Source organism: Coffea arabica, chromosome 2e (assembly GCF_036785885.1).
Source record: "Coffea arabica cultivar ET-39 chromosome 2e, Coffea Arabica ET-39 HiFi, whole genome shotgun sequence".
Taxonomy (NCBI): Eukaryota; Viridiplantae; Streptophyta; class Magnoliopsida; order Gentianales; family Rubiaceae; genus Coffea; species Coffea arabica.
The window spans coordinates 16,355,031-16,380,119 of record NC_092313.1 but is presented as its reverse complement, the minus strand read 5'-3'; the positions used below and the strand labels follow the sequence as shown (position 1 = coordinate 16,380,119).

At 36.1% G+C, this 25,089-nt stretch overlaps 3 protein-coding genes and 1 pseudogene across 3 annotated transcripts; 2 read left to right on the top strand and 2 right to left on the bottom strand.

Moving 5' to 3' along the window:
- Window positions 1-1,423: 1,423 nt before the first annotated feature.
- LOC140036755 (uncharacterized) lies at window positions 1,424-2,681 on the top strand. Its single transcript, XM_072079322.1, has one exon. The coding sequence runs from the start codon at window positions 1,759-1,761 to the stop codon at window positions 2,512-2,514; it is 756 nt and encodes a 251-aa protein (XP_071935423.1). The 5' UTR covers window positions 1,424-1,758; the 3' UTR covers window positions 2,515-2,681.
- Window positions 2,682-6,351: 3,670 nt separating this feature from the next.
- On the top strand, window positions 6,352-8,594 carry LOC113726290 (AAA-ATPase At3g50940-like; annotated as a pseudogene).
- A 58-nt stretch (window positions 8,595-8,652) lies between these two features.
- LOC113728647 (cellulose synthase-like protein D3) lies at window positions 8,653-12,379 on the bottom strand. The gene is made up of 3 exons (XM_027253031.2): window positions 11,505-12,379; window positions 10,566-11,373; window positions 8,653-10,459 (listed from the first exon to the last, which is right to left on the bottom strand). Exons 1-3 carry the CDS (start codon window positions 12,377-12,379, stop codon window positions 8,714-8,716), a joined length of 3,429 nt encoding a protein of 1,142 aa, XP_027108832.2. The 3' UTR covers window positions 8,653-8,713.
- A 2,107-nt stretch (window positions 12,380-14,486) lies between these two features.
- Window positions 14,487-19,273, bottom strand: LOC113731267 (diaminopimelate decarboxylase 1, chloroplastic). Its single transcript, XM_027256430.2, has 8 exons — window positions 18,693-19,273; window positions 18,026-18,200; window positions 17,556-17,705; window positions 16,785-16,946; window positions 16,137-16,322; window positions 15,561-15,683; window positions 15,398-15,487; window positions 14,487-14,763 (listed from the first exon to the last, which is right to left on the bottom strand). Exons 1-8 carry the CDS (start codon window positions 19,172-19,174, stop codon window positions 14,683-14,685), a joined length of 1,449 nt encoding a protein of 482 aa, XP_027112231.1. The 5' UTR covers window positions 19,175-19,273; the 3' UTR covers window positions 14,487-14,682.
- Between the last annotated feature and the right edge of the window lie 5,816 nt (window positions 19,274-25,089).

Below are 25,089 nucleotides of genomic sequence, written 5' to 3'. Positions count from 1 at the left end.
TGAAATTAAAGAATCTCCTGTCCCTCACGCTCACGGGAAAAGGAGGACTACCAGCTAACTGAAATTGTGCGTGGTGGGCTCAACTCAAAGTCCTTTATAAGCCCAAAGGCGGAAGGTAGACTTCGTGAAGCGAAAGCAGCTGCCACGTGTCCGTTTCTTAGCTCGTAAGCAAGGAGGTGATCAACATTCAGCTCCAATGAAATGGCAACACTTGGGTATCAGATTAACACGTGGAAACACGTATCGAGCATGTCAACCTCGAATTGTCATTTCATTAACTGTAAATTTTAGCAACATGATACAGTAATTAGCTCCTTATAATAATAATTGTGGGTTTCTCACGTCATCTTTCTCAAGGAGTTGCGTCAGATTTTGAAGTTAAATTCTGCGGAAAAAGATACTACTACGTGTTTCAATCTAACAAACAATTAACAGTAAATGGAGAGATTGATGGCAAAGAACTTTCATATTTTATACGTTTCAAAAATACTGTAAAAAATATTTATGCATTTCAATTAACCGTATATAGCAGGCAGTGAACTTTTAACATATTTTACTTAATTTTTTTAAAATTTTAAAATTTGAGTAAGGATAATGACATACTTATAAGTTATATACAAAATAAAAGTGACAAATATAAGAATAATTGCATATTTATGCATATTTAAATAATGAGGTGATCAAAATTTAATGTATTTAACGTCTCATACCACAAGACAAGTTTAAAATTAGTATAAATGTAGTATAGTCTTTGAAGACCATGGTAATCATCCATATTTTTAGTTCCGTAACTTTCAAATATATTCATACTATTCACTTACAAATTTATATGCATAATTTTGCCGAACACATACTTCATGCCGAACTTTTAATCATAGCTTAAATAAAAAAGTATCATATAATATGCATGCATATAATATATCGTATTACACACATCAGCATTTACTAACTATATTCTATATTTTATGTCTTCTTTTTTTTTCCCTTCGTGGGATAAGTATCTTTGGCGCATGGCAATAATGTCTTTTTCCCCATGAGCATAATCCGATGCTTGTCTCCATATTAGACATTGGTTACCTGTCTCTCTGCTTGAACTAAATGCCTCAACTTTCTTATCCAAAATAGATAATAGATGCAACGCAGATATTTAAATCCTAATTAAACCCTTAGCCAGCTGCTAGAATCAACTCAAGAATTGATTCAAATATTCATTTCTAGAAAAAATCTCCGCCCAACTAAAGCTACCAGTTAGCCAGCACTTAATTATTGTGCTAGACTTTCTGCAAGATATACCCCATAGTAAAAGTAGCAATAAAGGGGGAAAAATGATAATAATTGAAAAAAAAAAAAAAAGAAGGAACAAAGAATCTATTTTTTGTGTTCCTATAAATACCGCACTACCACAATGGTATTTTTTGTCTACAAAGTGACAACCACTCCCAACTCCGAATGCCAAGTGTGGAGAAAACATTAATAATTATTACCACAATTTCATTCAAGGGCCATAAAAAGCAGCACACATTTACTCTCTGTGTTTCTCTACTGCATCACTCTTGTCCTGTTATCCTCTCTGTATTTCTTCCAGCTTCAATATGGTCCCAACAATTCATGTTTGCCGTGTCTTGAATCCACTGGCTCTAGCCAAGTTCTTGACCTCAAAGGAATTCTCCTTCGAGTGAAGCCCCCTAAATAAAAAGAAAGATCATTCTCAAAACCTCCACTAGAGATCAGAGTGACAAACAGTTCAGCTGTCCTGAAATGGATTCCTTCCACTTCCACAAAATCAAAATGGAGAAAGCAAACGCCAAGCTACGGCACCGCAGGCTTCACAAGATTACGGCCATGTTCCGCCTGATGGAGTTCTGCATATTGTTGATCATAGTCTCCAGGTTCACAGTCCAACTTCCTGTCGCTTTTAAGCTCTCAGGTGAGTATTTCAGGGGATTCTCGGTCACGGCGGTGAGTCCCGGGTTTGTATTCATCCTTGGCAACGCCATAGTCCTCGTCCTGTTTCTCAAATCTGGGCATCCATCTGCGAAAAATGGTGACACGACAGTCAACAGTAAGCTAGATTTGTACGACGAATACGTCAAAATTAATTCTGAAAAGAATCCAAGTGTTTATAAAGAAGAAAATACTGCGTGTAAAAAACAGAGGAAACAGAGTGGCAGCACTTGTGTCAGTAGAGAAGTAGCAGTGAGTTCTGATGCACACAATTCCCGTAGTGATAATACCAAGGAAAGGAAGGTAAAGATTCAGAGGAGCCAATCGGAAAACTTGAAGAGGGCGGTGCAGCAGGAGTGTGCTGGCCGAGAATTGAGGCGGTTGGCAACGGTTAAATGCAGGGGACATGTAGATAATGAGGAGAAGCCGGCGGTGTTGGGTAGTTCATATAAGGAGGACGAAATGAGCAATGAAGAGTTCCGACGAACTGTGGAGGCTTTTATTGCTCGGCAGCAGAGGGCTTTGAGGGAGGAAGAAGAGCTTTCACAGTGTTTCCTTCGAAACTTATAATACCTCTGTGTCATCCCCTCGCTTCCTCTCTTCTTCTTGCAGCTCTTTAATGTATTTTTCCTTTTTTGGAAATTAGTAGTACCTTAAAATCCATAGCCATAACAAGACTATCTCTGAATGATGTTTATCTAAATAATAAGAACAATTTAATATAACATGGTTCTATATCTCCTATTTTAGCATCAGTTTTTTTCCTCCAGGAAAAAAGAAAAACTTTTTTTTATATTTTTTTAATGTGTGTGTATTATGTGTATGTATATATACATATATACATATATGAACAATTATGTAGTCCTCTTTTTTTTTTTTTTTGAGTCTAAGCACAAATATCCACTTGGTGTGACGCCGGGGGTAATATGATGATTATTCGTAAGAATAAATGCGGCATACCCTGAACTGGAAATGGAATGGGGTGAAAAAAACAAGGGACAAAAAAAAGTTGAGGCATGATATTGATGGCTTAGTATGAAATGAGGCCGGCAGAATATTTTCAGCACGCATAGGCATATAGGCACCTGGGAAAATTTCGGGGAATCAACTGATAAATTCTTACATCAGAACGCATAACTGCAATGTGGAAAAGCTTTCTGGGTTAGTATTGCAGACTAGTATAAGTTGGCGCTTTCGATTAAAATTCCAAATGCTTGTTCTAGGAAACGTATATGCTCCGATGCCATAATACAGCTAGGTTATTATTCGAATATTTCATGCTAATATCAACCAAGTATAATGGCATCTCTCGTCAAAGTAAAAAGCCATCTGGACATGAACTCGTGACAAGTGAGTCAGTTCTTACGCGGCACTCATTCTGTTAGGAAAAGGAAAAAGAATCTTTATGTTTAATACACACACATACATACATACATATATATATATATATAAATATACATATATATGTTATTAATAAGATTATAATAAACCCCCCAAATTTTACAATCGAGCCGATTTACAAGTCACTTTGGAGAGTTTGAGTCTGTTGAACAAGCGTCCAGATAATTTGAGGATCTATATTATATTGTATTGTATTGTTTATAAATTATCAGCGTATAATTTTTTTTATTATAACAGGTTTAGATTATATTACATCATACGTATTCAAATTTAAAATTCAAAATATGCACATGTAACATATATCCAAAATTGTTAGTGTAAAAAAAAATTACTAAGCTGTCTGTATATAAAAAATTAATTATTGTTTTTTTTTTCTTTGGTGTGCCTTCGACAAAGGGCCTTGCTATTTTGGTATACTTGTGTCGTGAGTCTGTAGACTCCGTATATTTGTTTTTTCACTTAAAGGTACCTCAACTTTCTGGTTAGACTAATTCCCTAAATTTGTGTACAGTTTTGTCCTAAGGATACACAACAAAATAGTATGAGGGTTGATCACTGGAACTATTGGTAATTACCAGGTTATAGAATCAGTCGGATTGCCCGCGGGAACTGTAGACTCTGTAATTATTAAACCCAGATCGGACCAGTTGGTTTGACCGGTCCTACTGTGAACCGACATTTTTTTCTCCAACTGATTTGTAGTATAAAACCGTTTTGGTAAAAAATCAGTCAAAATCATAAAAAATCGATTAAACCAGTTACCCGATTCGATTGATTGATCCGGTTCTCAAACTTTTCTTTTTTCTTTTCTCCAAATATAATTTGAATTATCTAAATTGTAACACTTTCATTTATTAATAGAAATAAGAAAATGCCACCCATTTAGCGTAAATATTAAAATCACCTACTTTCCTAAATGATCTCTAAATCAAGATGTTTTCATCCCTATGGTCTCATTAATTTAGTATTAGTGATTCCAACTTGCATTAATTTGTTGTAATTTAGTTTCTCGAGTAGTTTTGGGAGAATGGATATATTTTTACTATGAATTCACATATATATATAATTATTAGGTGTATATTTGATTGCAAATCTAATATTTTTGGAGCATTTTTCATGATTGATCAGATATAATCAAAAACTTAATTTCAATATTTCTAAAACTTATAAAACTTATAAAAATATAAAATAATTATAACATCATGCTGACGTCAGCAGGTTTTTTAGAACGGTCTGACTGATCCGACCAATTAATTCCTGATGTTTGGATTATAAATTATTTAAGATATTTTTTATTGTAGCACTTTTGTGATGTGATATATGTGAGATAAAAAGATGTATTGAAAATTATAATGGTGATGTAAGTAAATATATTTGGATAAATAATCTCCTATCCAAACACACTCACTAGGTTAGTCGAGTCGCTATCTAGTCTGAGTTTAACATCGGTGTCTTTCGCGTGTCTGAGATTTAAAGCGCTATCGGCATGGAAGATAATAATTTTATACTACAACCGACGACCCGAAGGTCGTCTGCATTGGGTTATAAACCGTCACATTTGCTTTTCTTAAAAGTTTTTTTAAAAGAAAGAAAGAAAAAACTTCAGTTTAAGATTGCAGCTTTTATCATGCAATTAGTTTGGAGTCATACATTACTGTTACTTCAAAATAGATGTCACTTTAAGTTCGCTAAGTTGGAAGTTAAAGCCGAAAAAAAGTTCAGGAAATGGAGTGCAAAACGCAGAACCAATTGAATGACTCCACTGTCGCTGATGTATTATGCTTGTCGTTTTGTTCTTATGTATTTCAATTTTGAAAATTTTTAAAAAAAGTACAAAAGCTGGAAGAAACAGAAAATGAAATAAAATAATAATAAGAAGGGAAATTATAATACTCCTTATATGCCAATGTCACCTAAAACCCACCTAAAGTCGCTCATGAACGCACACTCCTCTCTTTTTCTTTTCTTTTTTTTTAAATAAATAATAAATAAATAAAACGGAAAGTACTCCATTCTTTTGGAGTCATTTCGTTTTGTTTACCACGCTCCCAATTTTAAACCGTCCAGTATTGCGTGGTTTATGTTGCGTGTGCCCATGACTAATTTAAAAGTACATTCGACCCACCTTCACCTTACACGTTGATCTGGCCCAGCCTAATTCAGATTTCAGACGTCCAACTGTTTGATTTAAACCTACAAAGTGGTCAGTGGGCAAGGGCCGGAAGCGAAGATTAGGCTGAAACTTCAGACCACTGTTGTGAAGCCCACTAATATTCCAACAATTATCAGAATTTCAGCCCAATTTTCTGAGCAAAGAATTTCTTCCATTTCTCACGGCATCGAAGGGAATGGCAAAAGTTGGCAAATCCTCAGTTGGAGTTCAAAGGTTGCCAGACAAGACTATTGAATATTGATCAAGACACGGAAACAAGTAGTAGTTAGTTAGTTATCCAAGGTAGTAATTTACTTAAAACTCACCTTTCGAAAAATCACAAGACTATGTGCCCAAAAAAAAAAAGAAAAGAAAAAGAAAAGACTAAAAGATATGGAACTTTTTGTTTTTCATTTTGAAAAACATACACTAATGTATTACTGTAGGAGTCTTTGGAAAGCTTGTACGGCTGCCGTCTATGGCTCTTTGGTCTTTGGTCTTTGGTCTTTAGTTAGAAGAAAAAGAACAATAATCTTCAGGGCAAGACTTGTTCTATTACCCTCCACTAAGTACTGGCGCTGCCGTCTCAAGTCTACGGCGGTTGGAAATATGCGCACAGAATTGGAAAATTCGACCCATTGAAGTCGCTGCTGCAGTAGTTGAAGGTTTCACACCTAACAGGACAATTGCTAAAAGCGACTGATGAAAAAGTATTAGCAGTTGTTTAGATGGATTTATTGAGAAAGTCAAGCAGGAAAAGACGAGTGAAGTTGCTACGAAGACCCAACATGACATGACGTCCATACATTAATACTACTAATTTTATTAGTATCCAGTAATGAATAATTTTTCCTTGCGGCATTTCTTAGGCACCATTTTCCGAGCGGGCAGGTGAAGGTATCGTCGTATTGATGTGAATTTAGGGAACAAATTACGAAGTTAATCTTTGTGCGTGGAAAGAAATTCCCTCTGTCTTCATATTGTGTAGTTTCAGGCTTCGGTAAAAGTCGTTATTGAAATTCCAGTCGCAGACAGCAGGACAACGATGCCCGCCATCTTTTCTGATGCCAACAACATGCCTTCTGCTGGGACAATCGTCTCCGCTGCTGCGTCTGTGGCAGCTTCTGCTATGGTGATCCGGTCCATAGCCCGGGACTTAATCCCATATGAACTCCAACCGTACGTTTACTCGAGTATCCATAGGTTCTTCAGATCATTTTCCCCTGAGATTGTCTTGATCATTGAAGAATACGCGGGCCTTGGAGTGAATCAGATATACAAGGCTGCTGACATCTACATAGGCGAAAAAATTTCCCCTTCCACAGCAAGGTTTATGGTCAGCATGGCCGAGAAAGAGAGCAAGATAACAACATCAATGGCAAGAAATAGAAAGAAATCATTGACAAGTTCAAGGGGGTGCAATTCAAGTGGAGGCAAGTCACAAGGCAGCTCGAATCGAAGAGCAGCGTCAGGTATTCGTATTCTGGTCAAGGTTCAAGCCAGCAGGCAGAGATACGTTACCTTGAGCTATGTTTCCACAAGAAACACAAGAAATTGGTCTTTGAATCGTACTTTCCTTTTATTCTCAAGGAATCTAAGAATGTGAAAGAAGAGCAAAAAACTATAAAGATTCATACTCTGAGTAGCGATCATATGCGAAGATACTCCGGAGATTATTCATGGCACTCCATCAAGCTTGATCATCCTGCAACGTTTGAAACGTTGGCAATGGACACAGAGCTGAAGAAAATGATCATGGACGATCTTGACAGGTTTGTTAGAAGAAGGCAGTTTTATAGAGATGTAGGCAAGGCTTGGAAACGAGGGTACTTGTTATACGGTCCTCCAGGGACAGGGAAATCAAGCTTGATCGCAGCCATGGCTAACCACCTTAACTTTGACATTTATGACCTGGAGCTAACTGATATTCACGCCAATTCTGACCTTAGAAGGCTGTTAATTAACACGGCAAATCGGTCCATACTTGTTGTTGAGGACATAGATTGCACTCTTGAACTGGAAGACCGGAAGGCAGAAGAACAAGCTTTGAAGATCCTTCGCTCAAATCAAGCCAGCCAAGCTCAGACTATAAACATCGTTCGAAAAAATAAACCTAACCAAGTAAGCTATATCAACTCTCTCTGATTCTCTTCTTTTTGAGAAATGCATTCATTTACAAGGGCCTTAGCTGCCTCTCCCCATTATTTCCTTCCAGAAAAATGAAAAATTGTGCCCTACCATCTTAAGGGCCGACTTTTGTCCGATAGATTGATGTCATGGTATTAAGAGCCATGAGGATTAAGGATCAGTGCTATGTGGTATCTAATGTACGTAATCTTAGTACATCTCAAGAAGAAAGCTGTCGTTACTTGTAAGCTGCACAAAAATTTAGATTTTTATTATCCAAATCAATTTTGAACCATTTCCTGCTTACATTTTGGAACATTTCTTAGGTGACATTGTCAGGATTGCTTAATTTCATTGACGGGCTGTGGTCAAGTTGCGGAGATGAGCGGATAATAGTGGTTACAACCAATCATAAAGAGCACTTGGACCCTGCTCTGCTGCGGCCTGGTCGGATGGACATGCATATCCATATGTCGTACTGCACGCCCTGCGCCTTCAAGACTCTTGCCTTGAATTATCTGAAGCTGAGAACCCACCCTCGTTTCAACGAAATCAACAATCTGCTGGAGGAGGTCAAGGTGTCTCCGGCTGAGGTAGGGGAGCAGTTATTGAGAAACGAGGATGCAGATGGGGCATTAGCAGATTTAATTCACTTCCTCCTCGAGAAAAAGAGGGAAGATGATGAAATCAAGGCAAAAAGATTACAAGAAGAACAAGGCGAACAAGAAATAGATGGTCCAAATGTTTAGTGATTGATACTGCTAAATAACTAGAAACCAACTTAAAATCTGGTGAAGTCCCTCTTTTCTTGCAACAGTTTTTCTCTTGGTTACTTATGATTGACAATATTCTCAAACTTTGATAATTCTCTGTTCCTCGTTTGAAGAAAAACAAAGAGGAAAACGTTTATATAGCTGTTTCTCTTAATTTGTACGAGGAATATTGGAATGTCCATTATAGTTCTGATCTACTTGCATGTAAGGGTAACAACTCTTGAGATTGCTGCATAGGGAGATTAATCTAAAGAATAAAAAAAAATTCTCCTATCAAGTTTGGGACTCAATTTGACCCCAAAACTAAAATCACTACTCAGGCGAACTGAAATGAACCTCCAATCTGGTTGGTGGCATCTGGAGGATTAATTGAAACCCAAAGAAGAGATATGATTATGGCTACGAGTCCTGACCAAACAAAAACAATAGTAGGCGTCCTTCCTCTTCTGCCCATGAGCCCCTTAGCAAAAGGGTACAGATGTGCTAGAACCCAGAAACTGAAGAAAACTCCCCCTAACAGGCGGCTCCATTGTGGTATAACACTATATATTGTCCGGCTAATTCCAACTGCTATTGCAATGAAGTTGACCATCATAATCGTTATCGGCGGAATCATGAGAGACGTCCACTTAACAATGTAGAGATCTGCAAACTCATCCTCCTCGTCATCACCAGCTGACTTTGAAGTTAAAGTGAAGGGAATTTCAAATCTGGCAATCACTTTTAGTAGTCCCTGGAGCACGGCAGCCAAGTGGGCACTAGTCCCTCCAATCAACCAAAATTGTTCATTCCTCCACCAGTCCTGTAACTCAATGCCCGACCATTTAATCTCTAAAATAGCTAGCATGGAGAGTGTGAGAGTAATTATAAGCAGGTAGATGAGGAATGTGACATTGAGAGTTTGAACTATGAAATGACCAGAGAAAAGAGACAAAGCAGGAAGAAAGCAATAGACGATCAAGAAGATGGAGGTGAAAGGATAGATTCCAACATTTAGATAAGCAATTCTCTGCAGAAACTTCATTCTTGAGCTTGCCAGAATGGCATTGTTCCGTGAGAAGAATATCTCAACTGAACCGGTAGCCCAGCGAAGAACCTGGTGAAGCCTATCAGTAAGATTGATTGGGGCAGTCCCACGAAAGGCATCTACTTTTGTCACGCAATATACTGATTTCCATCCCCTATTGTGCATCCTGTACCCTGTAACAACATCTTCTGTGACAGAGCCATAAATCCATCCAACCCGTGATCCCCATTCGGTGTTCTCCTCATACGAGCACGAGATAACACTTATTGCCTCTCCAACAGTTGATGCATCAAGAAGTTCTCCAGGAATGGTAAGGGCACCAGGTGATCGTCCATTCTTTACAGCCGGATGGTCACCAAGAGGACGTCCTTGAAACTCTGCCACGGGAATTGAATCAAGAAGAAAAACTGAATTTCCAAACTTGTTGGGATCTAGTGAGAGGTTCATTTCTTCACTATCAGAATCACCTATCCTCAAGGCTTGGTTTTCTTCCAAGGAATTGGCAAATTTAGAATGTCTTTTCTGCCTACCAAAGCAGCTACCTGAGTGATCTTCTTTGTAGCGCGGGGGGTCAAAGCCATAAAGAGCAATGCGCCTAAAGAGGCATCCAGTTCCCACATAAACAGGACCCTGAAGCCCATCAAGGGCTCTCATGTTGCCATCAAAGAAAACGGTATTATGATTCGCATAGCGATCAGAAGGGTCAATACCTTCAAACCTCTGCGGGAATTGAACAAAGCAAATTCTATCGCCACCTCTGTCCATCATAAAACACATTCCTTCTCTCAATGCCTCGGAGTTGTATACGTAATGATCGCAGTCAAGGTTGAGAATGAAGGCACCATTAGACATGATTGCAGAAGCTCGCACCAAGGCATTCATAGCCCCTGCTTTCTTGTTGTGATCATAGCCAGGACGCTTCTCCCGAGAAATGTAGACAAGCATGGGAAGACGGATATCGACATCAGTCAAGTCAATTATCCCATCATCAGCATTTCCTTGCAGGGGTTCATCACTTGGAGGTTTAAGCATTACCTGCACAAAAAAATAAAATAAAAATTTGCATTAATATGTGACTTTGCATTCACTTTCTCGGTTTTTGGTTAGCAAAATCAAAGTTCATATACCACGAAGAGCATACCTGAATTATTCCGGCATGATCACCCCTGGAGTGCTCAGGTGCTGGATTTATCCAAGTCCCAGGCCAATGTGATTCATCTGCCATCCATGTACCTTTCAGGATCTTGACATTCTCCACAAGTTCATCATCATTATTTTGTCTCTGTTGCTGTTGTGCCTTAATTTCCTCCCTGGCATGACAGGCATCAGACCTACGACGGATAGAGTTTGGAAGGCCATTGATTCGAACCTTAAACTCACCATACTCACGCTTGACGCGTCTACGATCTTTAACAAAGTCTGGACGAACTTTCTTTTTGTAAGGATCTTTCTTCATATTGAAGTAAGACTCTGGGTTCCTTGGTTGAATGTCATGCTTGCGACAAAATGGGACCCAAATATTAGCAAAACTTGCTGCTTCTGCCATAGCCTCGAAGGTCAAAAGAGCCCCTCCATCATCGGAGACATAGCAAGCTAATTTTTCAACTGGATAATCAGCTGCTAGGATGGACAATATAGTGTTTGCAGTGACTAGAGGAGGCTCTTTTTCTGGATCTGCTGTAGAGACAAAAACATCGATTCCAGGAAGGTCAGATTTCCCTGTAGGATTAATTTGAGTAGGTGTTTCAAACTTCTCTTTTAGGACATTAAGATCGGTAGCACGATTTACTGGGCAGAGTTTTGGAAGTTGGTCAAGAATCCAAGAAAATGCAAACCATATTTCACAAACCACAGACATGGCCCATAACCAGATTGCGTCCTTGTTGGGATGATTTATTCTCCACGCCAAAAACAATGCAAGAACCACCATCCGAATAAGAGCCAAAAGCCTATAACACATGGAACAGAAAAAAAAAAGACTGAATTACAAGCACATTTTGTACACATGTAAACATGCTGGCCATAAAAAGAGTACTGCTTTAGTGCTCCAAGGCAAAATGCCAAAAAGTACAAATGGTACCTATATGGGCTCAAAATGGCAGATGGAATTTTAAGTTTGCGGGTTAGAGGCCTCCATTGTTTGTTCATCCTCAAGTCAGTAGGGTCTACGACTTCATCATCCTTTCCATGTACAAATCCTCCATCCTCTGGCCAAATGGCATTGCCGCAACCGTAGGTTCCCTTAGTTTCAAAAAGCCATCGGTTTTGATCGAAGTCTCGAGTCTGGCTTCTCTTGAGAATTGATTTTGTTGACTTCATCAATGTCAGCCTCCTCTCCAGCCTTGACATCGCACGAGGCACAGGAAGTGAAAGTGTCTGCTCATTTTCTGGCAGTTCATCCGACTCAGCATCTTTATATTCCTCCTTACACCCAGGGCAAATCCCATCTCCTGTTCTAACCGCATCAATGTAACATTCCCTACATACCTTGAATCCACAATCACATGGGACGATGTCATTTCCTCTCTCATCATTCATCACGTTTGCATCACAGCCAGGAATCGAACACGGGGAACCTTTTGCACCGGCCATTTGTGGATGCTTTGCTTCAGATTCGATCACCTTATCCATAAGATGAGCTGGTGCAGTCGAGTTAAACCCACCTGTAAAGAGTGAATTTGAGACATATTGCTCTTCAACCTTTTGAGAGATGGAATCCATGGGTTGGTGGTCAGAGGTATTCGTAATCTGCACAATGTAGCGCATATAGTCACCACTTCCAAGTTCACTGTCAAGATCATCCTTGGAAAGGTTGACGTACTTCCCAGAGGTATTCCTCTGCCCATATCTCATATGCGGGGGCAGTGGGGGCTTGCCATTCTGTGACTCTGACATATCGGATACCGTTGATAAATTTGATCTGCTTGCCTTAAATGATTTCGATGCCATTTCCATACCGGACTGGTCCTGCAATAGCATCAACAAGGAAGTGAAAACCTTGCGCTTATGTCAGGTGGCTTCCTGTTCACCACCACTGTAACTTCATCTTCCAACTTCTTACAACAATGTATTAATGCTTATAGAAGACAATCAAGAGAGAAACAGGGAAAGAATTCAGAAGTACATATAAGATACAATTCAATAAGGTAAAAACTTGAAAAGAAATAGGCGGGGTAGCCAACTTTTGCAGTATCGTAAACTAGAAACTGAAGCGATGAATACAGCAAGAGGGTCTCACTAGTAACACTTTATAATGGGGGTGGGATTGATCAGCAAATCCTTGGTATCTGACAGTCTTAAACAAAAATGTATTGGATTACAATCTCTCTAATTGCCAAGAGCGCTTGATGATGCTGCAGGTGCTTGAGAAACAGTTGTTATATTCATTTCAGAATCACGTCGAAAAGAAGCATCTTTATTGAAAAATTACACGGAGATCAAGTCCAAAAACAACATGAGCATCAGAAATGCAAAACTGAAAATAAAAAGCTTACTAGTGTAAAAGTCACAGCACACCTCAAAGCCAGCACTTGAAAGAAAAATTACAGGACTAGGGAGCCAAAATCAATGGAAGCATGCACATAACCAGCATATGACGCACTAGCTTGTTGACTAGCATATGTTCTTGGATCCAAATCTGATAGGATGGCAATGCGATGGAAAAGAACGGAGTTGTCGTGTAACTGTATCTGTATTGGATGTCATAAATTAATTATTTCAATAACAGTGGACCGTGGAAACGACTAAAACTGGAGTTGAGTGGTCATTTGAGGATCACCCCAGTCATGGGGTCATAACCAAAACGCCACTTATGTTATGTACCTATTTCTAATGATCAGGCTCTGGAACTGCATTCATATTTTACAAAGCAGGGACGTAATTTAGATTTAGTACCACCTGTTACCATATACTTTCTACCAAAGTAGATGTATAGTTTTTTTTTTTTTTTTTTTTTGTCTCCTTTTGGATTGATAGTAGTTTACAACTCCAATAATACTAGTTAGTATAGTAATGGAGTTTTACCTTTGACTTCCCTCGTCTGTCAATTTTTCTCTGTTCTCCTGTTCCTCTTCTTGATCGTGCTTGCTCTCGGTCTCTTCTTCTTCTTCCCCCTTTTTTTTTTTCTAAAAAAAATTCTGCTTTGTTTTCTTTTTCCCATTACAAAAGGAGATAGATTCTAGGGTTGTAAAAAATCTTGACAGTTTTAGAATTGGCAACAATCGTTCACAATTAATTAGATTTCCAAGTTTAAAGCCAAAAAAAGACCAATTATAATGATTTGAAGGTGGCCGAGATTGTAAAAAATCTTGACAGCTTCATAATTGGCAACAATGTTTACAATTAATTAGATTTCTAAGTTTAAAGCCAAAAGAGACCAATTATAATGATATGAGGGTGCACAAAGTCGGTGATGCCAAGAATAAACGAAAACACACGTACATAAGAGTCACATGACACAACTCACAGACTAATGTACAACGAAAAACAACATTGGAAACGGGAATTGTACCAACTGCATTATGCATTGCACGTCCAGGAAGCTCCACCTCTATCTGACCAAAAAAAAAAGGTCAACAAAGAACGTGTGCTCCTGCTGCCCTCACATAACATCACACGTCTGTCAAAACATAAATCTCTCTCTCTATATATATATATATATATATATTAGTATTTTGCTTAATCCCAGCCCAAGCAGTAATGCATGTCCAGCTTCGTTATTCCCGTTACATTGTTAATAGTAGTATGGTTTTAGAAGCTAACGAAGCTTATTAAATGGTTGGCTGCCTAAGTATAGACAAAATAAAGCTCAGAAGGAGAACCGCGTAGGCATAAGGGCTTAACTGTGTCGTTTTTGCAGGAATTCTTTACCCTTTCTTTTTTCTTTTAAGCTTGTAAGCGATTAACAAGGTCAATTTGTAGATAACTTTAAAGCTTTAATTAGTGTCTGCCATTAACTCTTCCAAAAATAAGTTCAGATTTACCAATTGCGAGCATATTATCTCTGAAAAGGCTTATCAGGACTCGTAGATAACTAAAAAGTTCTTCTTCCTCACAACCGACAAACAGAAAACAACCTTTGATTTGATCAACTGACTTGCGGATGCCATCCATAAAATTGTTAAGGTACACAACAAATGCAACACCAGGGGCTCTTGAAAAATTGTCAGCCTATATAGATAGCTACAGAAGCAACCTCCTGGCGCAATATGCTAAAACTGGTACAGCACTCCAGCAGGCAATACTACTATTACTACAATTCAAAGATCCTTGAAAAATTTCAAATGGTCTTCAAATGTCTCCGCGTGCCTGATTTTGGATACTGAGCCATCATCTTCAACCTGAAAACAACATTAATTGCAATCTCAGAATGAGTTCCTACATTATATAATTACAGAGACCGAAGTAGTAACAGTATGAAACTTTAGTTCTGATTTGATGTACAAGGATGCAATGTAATTGTCCATGCAATTTAATGAAAATGGTAAGCACATATCTGCACCATTGAGTTGTTCTGGCTCTTTATGGGCAGTCAGTTGAATGAGAAAAGATTAAAAATTCAGCAACTAAAGCAAACTTTTCAATTCTGTTAACTTCCTTCTTTCTTATTAACGCACAGCCAGGAACTATTTCGTCGAGATACTAACAAGCATAAGGACACAACCCCCTTGTTTGTCAGAATTTGAGAAAAGGACTTTCAGATCTTTTTGTAGTTTTTGTCTTTGGAGGTTTCTAAAATATAGATGGAAGGAACATGTCACATATCTAAGCAAAAACTTGAAATACTAACTACCGAATTAGTTTAAATTAATCATGGTCACAAAAGCCACTATAATGCTGGCAGGCAGCTCATTGCTTAAACATTCTTCATTTAGTCAGTAGTAAGGTTAATAAGCACTAAGAATCATTCGAGTTTAGGTATAGTGCAATGTTTCTCAAAATGTACAAGTGCAAAACAAAGTTAGCATTACAGACCCAGTATTCTGGAGGGCGCATCTTGAGATTGTATGTTGATGCCATACTCATGCAGTAAGCACCTGCATCATGAACTACCAAGCCGGCACCCTGATAGCATATCAATGGATCAGAATAATTCAAAAATCAAGACTTTTGCTGAATAAACGGAGTGAAAACTTACCCTTGAAGGGGTTGGAAGTTTCCTATCCTTTCCCAAGAAATCAGCAGACTCACAGACAGGACCCACAACATCAAACGTGGAAACCTCAGCATCGCTTGGCGGAGGAGAAACCAACTCTATGTGCTGCAGTAAAAAATGTCATTCAAAATTATTGCTGCACAGTGCACGCCAAATAGAATTATTGGATTGTACTAACGATTTACTACTTGAGAGATAGATGCCAATTTATTAAGATAATTGTTTTTGAAAAGTTCTTTCCCCAAAATAGAAAATAATTAATAAAAATTTGTATGGTGCAACTACCATCATAAATGCACTTCAACTGCAAGGGAATAGGGAAAAATAGTCAACTCTCATATGAGGCTAAATAAAGAGTAGCTTATTTCTGAAAAAACCCCAGCCCACAAAATCTAAGAAAAGATCAAGGAAGAACTCCGTAAAATATCCTTATGATCTATTTTGGTTGCACATGCATTACTTTCACACATCTGCTTCATAATAAATTAATATGAGGATGCTTGTCTGAAGTGGCTTTGGTTAATCAACAGGATTAACTGAGAGCAGCGGAAGTCTCACTTGATAAGCATCATACAGACTAGGACGGATAAGTTCTGCCATGCTGCCATCAATTACAATGAAATTTTTCGTCCCATTAGTTTTGACTCCAGTAACGCGATTAACCAAGCAACAAGTATTTGCGATAAGTGATCTGCCAGGTTCAATGATAAGATTGAGGTTTCGCGAAAGCACCAACTCCCGAACCTGCAGGAAATAGGCAAACATATAAAAACACTATGTGAACATACATAGCCTAGAGTAAAAGTAAAACACTCTAGACTCTGTAGTCCTAGAAGACTATGCTTTAAAAGAATAGCATTTCATTCAGTGTTTAACATGCAACAATGAGAAATCAATTAAATTGCACCAACTAATGTGTCAAGGGGCCATAGGTGAACTCCAGTAAGAATGTCTGGTGTGAGTTCTAACCAATCATAACAGAAGAAACACAAGATTTCCATTAACCTTCAAACAAGCGACACGTTACAACTCTTCCAATCCATTTTTATATTAGTATCTCTGTTTAAATTTATTATAGTAGAAACTAGAAAGCAATTATCTAAATTAGTCGCTCCAGCTATTTATCAATATCACATAATCAAAAAAGAAAGGGGAGGGATCTCTATAGTATGAAAAAATACACTGTAGTACATTTATGATCCTTACAGTGTCAATAAGATCTCTAGGTGCGGGAAGGATAGCCCCTGTATGATGGTAATCAATTCCCAAACCACCTCCAATGTTTAGGTAATCAATTTGAAATCCTTGGGCTCGAATCTCGTCAATGTAGTTAACCATTAAGACTGCCGCATCTCTGAAAATGTCTACCTGCAGAAAAGTAAGATTTTACCACCCAGAAGAAACATAAATAAGTACCATGCATCTATCATTCATCTACTCTATGTGAATGATAAGATTACCATTCTGATATGTCAATATGTGCAATAGATCTTGCAAGCTATAGAATGTGAACATTGTTGAGTTGCATATAACTGAGACAGAGAGGTGCAAAACAATTGACAAAGATTTAAACGAAGTAACAGACAGTTCCATACACAGGAACAGAGAGAGACTGGCTACAGAAAGTTGCCTAAACAAAGAAATGCCCAAACACGAGTACAACTAACATCTATTCAGGAACCATATAAAATACGTTATATCTGTTCAGAGGAAATAAAAGCCGAATAAGAAAAAGATGCCCCCAAACAGAAGTGCAGCACCAGATAAAGTTAAGTTTTTCCCACATTTTCTTCCCTATCTTTCTGACAGGTAGGTAGGGAGTGGAAGCATAATGTCAATCAAGGTAAAGTATGATGCTGAAGAGAAAGGTAAAGTACGATGTTGAAGAGAAAAAATTGAATCTTCAAAGATGCTCATATTCGACATCTTAAAATCTAAACCAAAAGAAAAGCATGTTGAATACTTTAAAGAGCATACCTTAGTAATGGTAGAACCAAGATGGCAATGGGCCCCAACAAGCTTTAGTTCATTAGGATGAGACTTTACAGCATCTAGGAACCATTGCAGCTTCTCATTCCTGATACCAAATTTTGAGTTTTTGTTTCCAGTAGCAACATAAGGATGGACCTGGTTCAAGCATATATTATGCTTCTTGGCCAATTAACTCGTGATTCATTTATTTCAAACAATGTAAAATAAACTTAATCAAGCTCATTTCAGAATCAAGGGTTCAGATGTAAATCAGACATGACTCTGGAATTTTGAATAGTCTAGGTTCTAACAGATGAATTGAACAAAAGAAGCGAACGTCTAGAAGAATTAGGGTAAGACTTTTCCTGCTCCACAAGAAGTCATGACCGAAACAACGTAGCACTAATAATGGATGAAATTAGGATAATCAATGTTCTTGTTATAAATCTCGTATTCACGTTTTGGAACATAATTACCTGTGGATCGACATCGGGATTAATACGCAATAGCACATTGACCTTCTTCCCAGCAATCCTTGCGGCTGCAACAATATTTTCTAAATCAAATTCACTATCAACATTTACAAAGACACCTGCTTCAGCAGCTAGTACTAGATCCTCCAACAGCTTGCCATTTCCATTAAAGATGCACCTGTGCAACAAAAATCAAATATACTAACTTATGCTTAACAGGAAAGGCTAGATTCAGATGGCTGTTGTAAATTTCAAGTATACGATTTATTTTAGCTATAATGCAGCAACATCGGAGATAATATTTGGATATATTCTCCGTTTCCTATACGTTTGTTAGTGAAGGCAATCATTTTGTGCATTTTCAATTATAATTAAAAGGCCCTAACGAATTGTAGCAAAAAGAAAGAAAAAGAAGTAGGATGCAGGGTGTTTAGATATCATGAAGCAATAAGTTTCTTAGGCTCCTAAAAGACTTCCAGCATTGAATACCAGATAGTTCCAAATATTCGCCGAGAAGAACAAAAAGAAAACTTATTTCTTTTAGTTTTATCTTGATAACAGGTCGTCAAAGCTACAATCTTGCAGCTACAATAAAGATATCACAAACGACTTAAATAATCAACTCATAGAAAATCTAAAACAAAAAGGGGAAAGGAATATGTAGTATTACTTCGTGGGATCAAAGCCAGCATGGAGAGCTAACTTGAGCTCATTTCCGCTAACCAAAACCGCCCCACAACCCAAGTGCCTCAGATGCTCCAAAATCTTGAGATTGTTATTAGCCTTAATCGCATAGCCAATAATCGAACTCAATCCCTCCAAAGCATCCTTATAAGCCTCAACATTTCGAGTAATTTGGGGTTTACTATACAGATAAAAGGGTCGTCTATCTACAAAATCCATGACATCTTGAACCCTAAGGCCCTCGCAGTACAAAAACCCATCATCGGATTTTGTAAAGCAGTGCTGAAACTTCTGGGTTTCTGGCTCTGAGGCGGTTGTTGACAGAAGTGCTCTCAGGCTGAAGGTTCTTGAGGTGGGCTTGATGGCTAAAATGGATTTAAGGGAGAATAGGTTCGGAGGGTACCTTAAGGATTTGCAAAGGGATGATGGAGAGTGGGAGACGAGGTGGGAGTGTGCAGCGGTCGCCATGGTTAAAGGGAGCAGAAAAAGAAGAGCAGACTGCTGAGCTGAACGAGAGTGGGAGCAGACCAGCGGACCAGAGGGAGTAGGGGGGTTTTAGGTTGACAATAGACGGGAACAATAGATATTTGCTCCAATAAATATTTGCTCCTATTTTTTATTTGCACTTTCACCATTTATTTTATTATATAATTTGATAAATAAAAATCATATGATTAAAATGATAATAAAAGTATGATTAACAAAAAATAAGAGTGCAAATAATAATTCCTAGAACTGAAAAGCTACAGAATATCATGCAAAATCGAACTTCAGCAGACATCACAATTAAAATAAATAAAAAATTTGGTAATCAATTTTTTAAGACTATATTTGATTACCATCTAAACTTTAGTTTCATAATTGGACATTGATAATTGGATTTCGTACGAAGAACCGATAATTCGATTATATTTGAAATTGAAATGCCAATATGAAGCTAAAATATTTCAATTTTCTCTAAAAATTTATTGCACCGAAATATTTAATATGTTTTTTCCAACAAAAATTAATAAAAAAATACGGCCTTTGTCAGTTGTCCAAAACCTCAAAATTCTCAAAACTTCGAACTAGTCTTGAGAAACAAATACTAATTACTAGAGTCGTTAGTAGTTAGTACACAATAGTCAAATAACCAATACTTAAATCTTTACTATACTAAAAGCGTCAGTTGGCTTTGCTACAGTGAAAAATGGGCCGGTTATAGCGTGATTTGTGTGACTTTGAGGGGCGTTTTGGTCTTTCGGCATTGGATGGTAATGGCTTTGCTGGAAATTCACATCTGTCCGCGTGGCTCTCTTGGTCAGCAATTTCCTCTTCATGTGATTAGCATTAGCCTTAGTGGTGCTTCATATTTCGGTAATGCCATTTTCTGTTTCTCTCTTACTCTTGACCTTTTCTCTCTTACTCAGGACACCGGAAGATGCATGCTATAGTATCGTGGTTCCTTTGTAATTTATTTGTTCTTTGTACCTCTTTTGTTTGAGTCATTGTTGCCCCTTGTGATCCGGAGAGGTGGGCCACCTTAGCTATTTATGAGTATTAGTTTAGCCTTAGGTGTTTGCCATATTTTCCAATCATGCCATTTATTTTTCCCTTCATTCAACATGTATGTTATACTTGCTTGGTTGTTTTGTAATTTTGTTATTTTTTGACCCTAATTTTTGTTGACTTATTGTTCTCTTTTGTGGACAACACAGATAGATGTCCGCGTGGGGCTCTTGGATAGGAACATTTTGGCGGTCTGCAATTCCTCTCGTTCAGTTCTTGGTTCTGTTTTTGGTTTTCAGCAAGTATAGAGGGATCCCCGTGTAAACATTTTTTTTTTTTTTTTGCAAAAGGACAAACTTTCTTCATAAAAAAATTATGCAATTTAAGAAATGGATTATAATTTTTGAATTTTTACAATATAATTTTTGAACTTTTACAATAGTCCCAATTTTTTCTTTTAAGTATGAAAAAATGATTCTAGAAATACATATTTACTAATTTTAAACACGAGTTTGTCACCCCATTTCTAAAATAGATCCATCCTTTATTTTTTAGCATTTTATTTCAATCTATCCTTAAACACAAGTTGATTTGGAATTCACCATTTAAAGATTCCAACTATCTCTTGGTTTTGAATACCACTTTTATTAAAAAAGAAAAAGAAACAGAGAAACTCATCTATTTTAGCACATGATTTAAGAATACAAAATCTATGGTTTCGTCAAGCCAGCTGAAGGGAGAGCCTCAGTCCTTCTTTGGAGCTTGGTCAAGCCTTTTTTCGAGGCTCTTGGATGGGAACATTTTGGCGGTCAGCAATTCCTCTCGTTCAGTTCTTGGTTCTGTTCTTGGTTTTCAGCAAGTATAGAGGGATCCCCATGTAAACATTTTTTTTTTTTTTTTTTGCAAAAGGACAAACTTTCTTCATAAAAAAATTATGCAATTTAAGAAATGGATTATAATTTTTGAACTTTTACAATATAATTTTTGAACTTTTACAATAGTCCCAATTTTTTCTTTCAAGTATGAAAAAATGATTCTAGAAATACATATTTTCTAATTTTAAACACGAGTTTGTCACCCCATTTCTAAAATAGATCCATCATTTATTTCTTAGCATTTTATTTCAATCTATCCTTAAACACAAGTTGATTTGGAATTCACCATTTAAAGATTCCAACTATCTCTTGGTTTTGAATACCACTTTTATTAAAAAAGAAAAAGAAACAGAGAAACTCACCTATTTTAGCACATGATTTAAGAATACAAAATAACCTATAATTTTGCAGCTTATGATACAGATTACAAAAACAAAAAAAATCATCAACCAAGTTACCGAAAGAATCATCAAATGAGTAAGAATTATAGATCCAAAGAACCTAGAAAATAGAAATGAAAAATTTTTAACTCAAGAAATCGTTGGATATTGTATATATCTAAGCCATTATCTTAGTGAATATTCAAAGAGATTCTTCCATGCTTGTCGTACTCACCACATAAAGTGCTGCCTCCTATACAAATTATCAAATCCAAAATCATCAAAATCTACAAAAATAAACAAAGAATAGACAACCAAAAAAGGGGAAGAAAGAAAGAAAAATGAGAAAATATGTATATTTACCCCTGCAAGTTGAAGTCGTTCAATATTGAGAATCCAAGACTCATTTTCAATAGATGATGTATTGTCTAAAGAAACCATTGTTGCTCCCTTCATTCTTGAATACTTTTAATCTATCAATCAAATAATCATCTGAATTGCAACAAACAAAAAAGGTTCCAATATGAAATCTTGATTAGAAGAAATGATAGTATATATAAACCGAGCTCATGGTGGGATAGAGTTGAATAAAATTATATGTCATGCATCCAGACCTATTAATGTAAAAGAAAAAAGCCATTGAATATACAAAAAAAATTTAATTTAATTTTACATTGGTCTAAAAATATTTTTAAATATGTTTGAAAGCTCATTCAAGTATAGCAAACAATAGAAAATGATAAACCCATTTTATAATGCTAGGCGTTATTTAGTGATTAATGCTACATTAAAAAAGTTAGATAACCATGCCTTATAATTCTACCTAATTTTAGTCATTACTTACTGATTAATGCTACATTAAGAATGTTAGATAACCTAATTTCAAGGTCTTATTTATCAGTGCAATTAGGAAAAAATACACACTCACACACATGACGACTGTTAGATCGTTGATAATCTATTGCAGATATGAAATACTAATATATCGTATCGATATCTAATATTAAGTCAATTAGTAGTCCAAGTCCAGTAGGTACAAAAATCTCTTCAACTTCATAAATAAATTGAGTAAACGAATAACGATAATAACCAATTTACCTAAAGTTAAATTCCCCATAGTTACTAGCACCCATCATATATTTAATATATAACTATTTTATATTAATTCACTTGTCTTCATTTTAACCTGTTCAACACAGACCCAGGGCATCCTCACGCATCGCGTGAGGCTGAAAAAACTAGTTAATCAATAAGGTTGTGAGTAGTATTATGTAGTCACCTGTTTAAAAAAAATAAATAAATATATGTATATAATTATATATATAATATTTAATATAATTAGTTACAAACTTATAATAATATTATTATTAGTTATATGTATTATATAATGTATATTAGTATATGTAATATAATTGATATTATTAATTATACTAATAATTATATATGTCTACTAATAGAAATTATTAATTAGTTATACTAAATTTAATAATACATTTAGTACTAAATCCCTAATTATACTTAATACATTAACATTTTTTTCTCAAAAAAAAAACACAAGCACAATAATGAATTAGTGATTGTATTTGTGTCAAAAGTGAAAACTTGACTACTTTAGTTGTATTTATTTCATAATGTTGGATTGTATTCAAATAACTTTTGTTTGATTGTTTTTATAAGTTTCAATTGTGAAATTACAATAAATAATAATTTGATGATGTATTGATATTTTAGTACTTGATTATTTGCTAAAATTTAACTATAATGAAATTATATAACAAATTTTTATTAACCCGCGGGGCGGGGGGAACGGGGGTCGGGGGCGGGGAACCCCGTTGCCATCCTTAGTCACGAGTCAATATTTAAGTAATTACTATTTGCTAATTAGTATTTAGTAATATATCTGGATATAACTAATATATATATAGGAAAAATTTTTAAAATTTGGCCAGTAATAGGCAATTCAGTAATGTACTTTTAATATTTAATATTACCAAACATTAAATTTGGATATATTTCGGCATTATTGAATTCCATTTTATCGAAATGCAAAAATCCAATCTAGATTGGATTGGCTGGTTTTTGAGTTTTTTTTCTGAAATTTGAATAGCCCTAGTATAAGATATATAAAAGTGAGTGCGATTTTATTTGTCATATATATATATATATATATATATATATATATATATAACCCTTACATGTGCGTGTAAAACATTGAATACTTTTTTCTTTTCTATTTTCTGTAGAGTAGCTGTTAAAAGGATAACTCAAACAATGAATTGACTTTTTTTGCCTCTAATTATTTTTTGTCGGAATTGGGTCAATAATTGTCTGCAAATGGTGTCTTCTCCAAAAACCATTTTCTAGCTTATTGTGGACTTTATTATGAGATATTTTCGGCGACCAAAAAAAAGAGCAAGATTTTACAAATTAATTACTGCTTTAGTTAAGTTTTCAATAAACAATAAGATATTAAATAACTATACAATTAAGTAAGAAAAGAATGCTCATTTCAGTGCAAGCAAGATAAGGAAAAGTATCTTATGTGGAACACGAGACTTGCTTTTCTTGAAAATATCACTTTTTTGTTTCTTGAACATAATATAGATCCATTATTGGATGTCATTCTATTCTAATTATCAAGTTAATATAGCCATTTATTATGAACTATTTATGTCAGTTATTTTGTGCAAATTAAATGGAGAAAAAATAGCAGTTCATCAATGATGTAGAGTTTAGGGCCATTAATCTTAATTCTTGAGATCATAATCCCAAGATAATGAACCGATATGTTTATACTTTTATCAATTCATACATTGCACTTTTACTTATAATAATTAATTATTAGTAGTATATACTAATTAACAGGATCTTTGTCGCTTAAAACAGAAAAAAGAAAAAAGGATACTTCTATGGCAATATACTTAAGAGTTCAACTCTGGAATAGGGCTGCAAACGGCTTGCGAGCTTGGTCAAATTAAACTCGAGTTCAAGCTTGAGTTCAAAATATTAATTCTGACTCGCGAGCTCGAGTATATATATATATATATAGATATTTTTTATTTTAATAGTAAAATTACATATACATCTCTAATATTTTATTATTTAGTAAGAAAAATATTATTTTATTTATTTTTTAAAAAATAAAAATAATTATTTTTCTTATTTTTTCGAGCTTGACTCGACTCGAATTTGAGTTCAACTCAAATTCGAGTTTGATAAAACTAAGTCGAGACTCGGTTCGATTGGCTCAAAACCCAACTCGACTCGACTAATTTACATCCCTACTCTAGTATCCGCTTGGCCTATTGAGACATCATTTGCCAAATGGGGTTTAGTGGCAATTACCCGTTGGAAGGCTTTTGTGTTAGCTGGAGCAGGAAAAATTTGGGCCTAGCTAAGTAGTTGAACTATTCAGAGGAGATTTATCATTTTTCTGTTTTGGAAATATTTTATTGTTAGCAGACAGCAAGTGGAGTCATCTATAATCTCTCGCGTCTTGACCAAGTTTAGAAATTTCGAGCAAGTTGTTTATATGTTGGTGTATTTTATGGACAATGGAGTCAATATATGACTATTTCTTCTCCATTTTCCCTTTCCTTTTGCTTTTTTTTTTTGGGGCAATCAATGTATGTCTACTTTA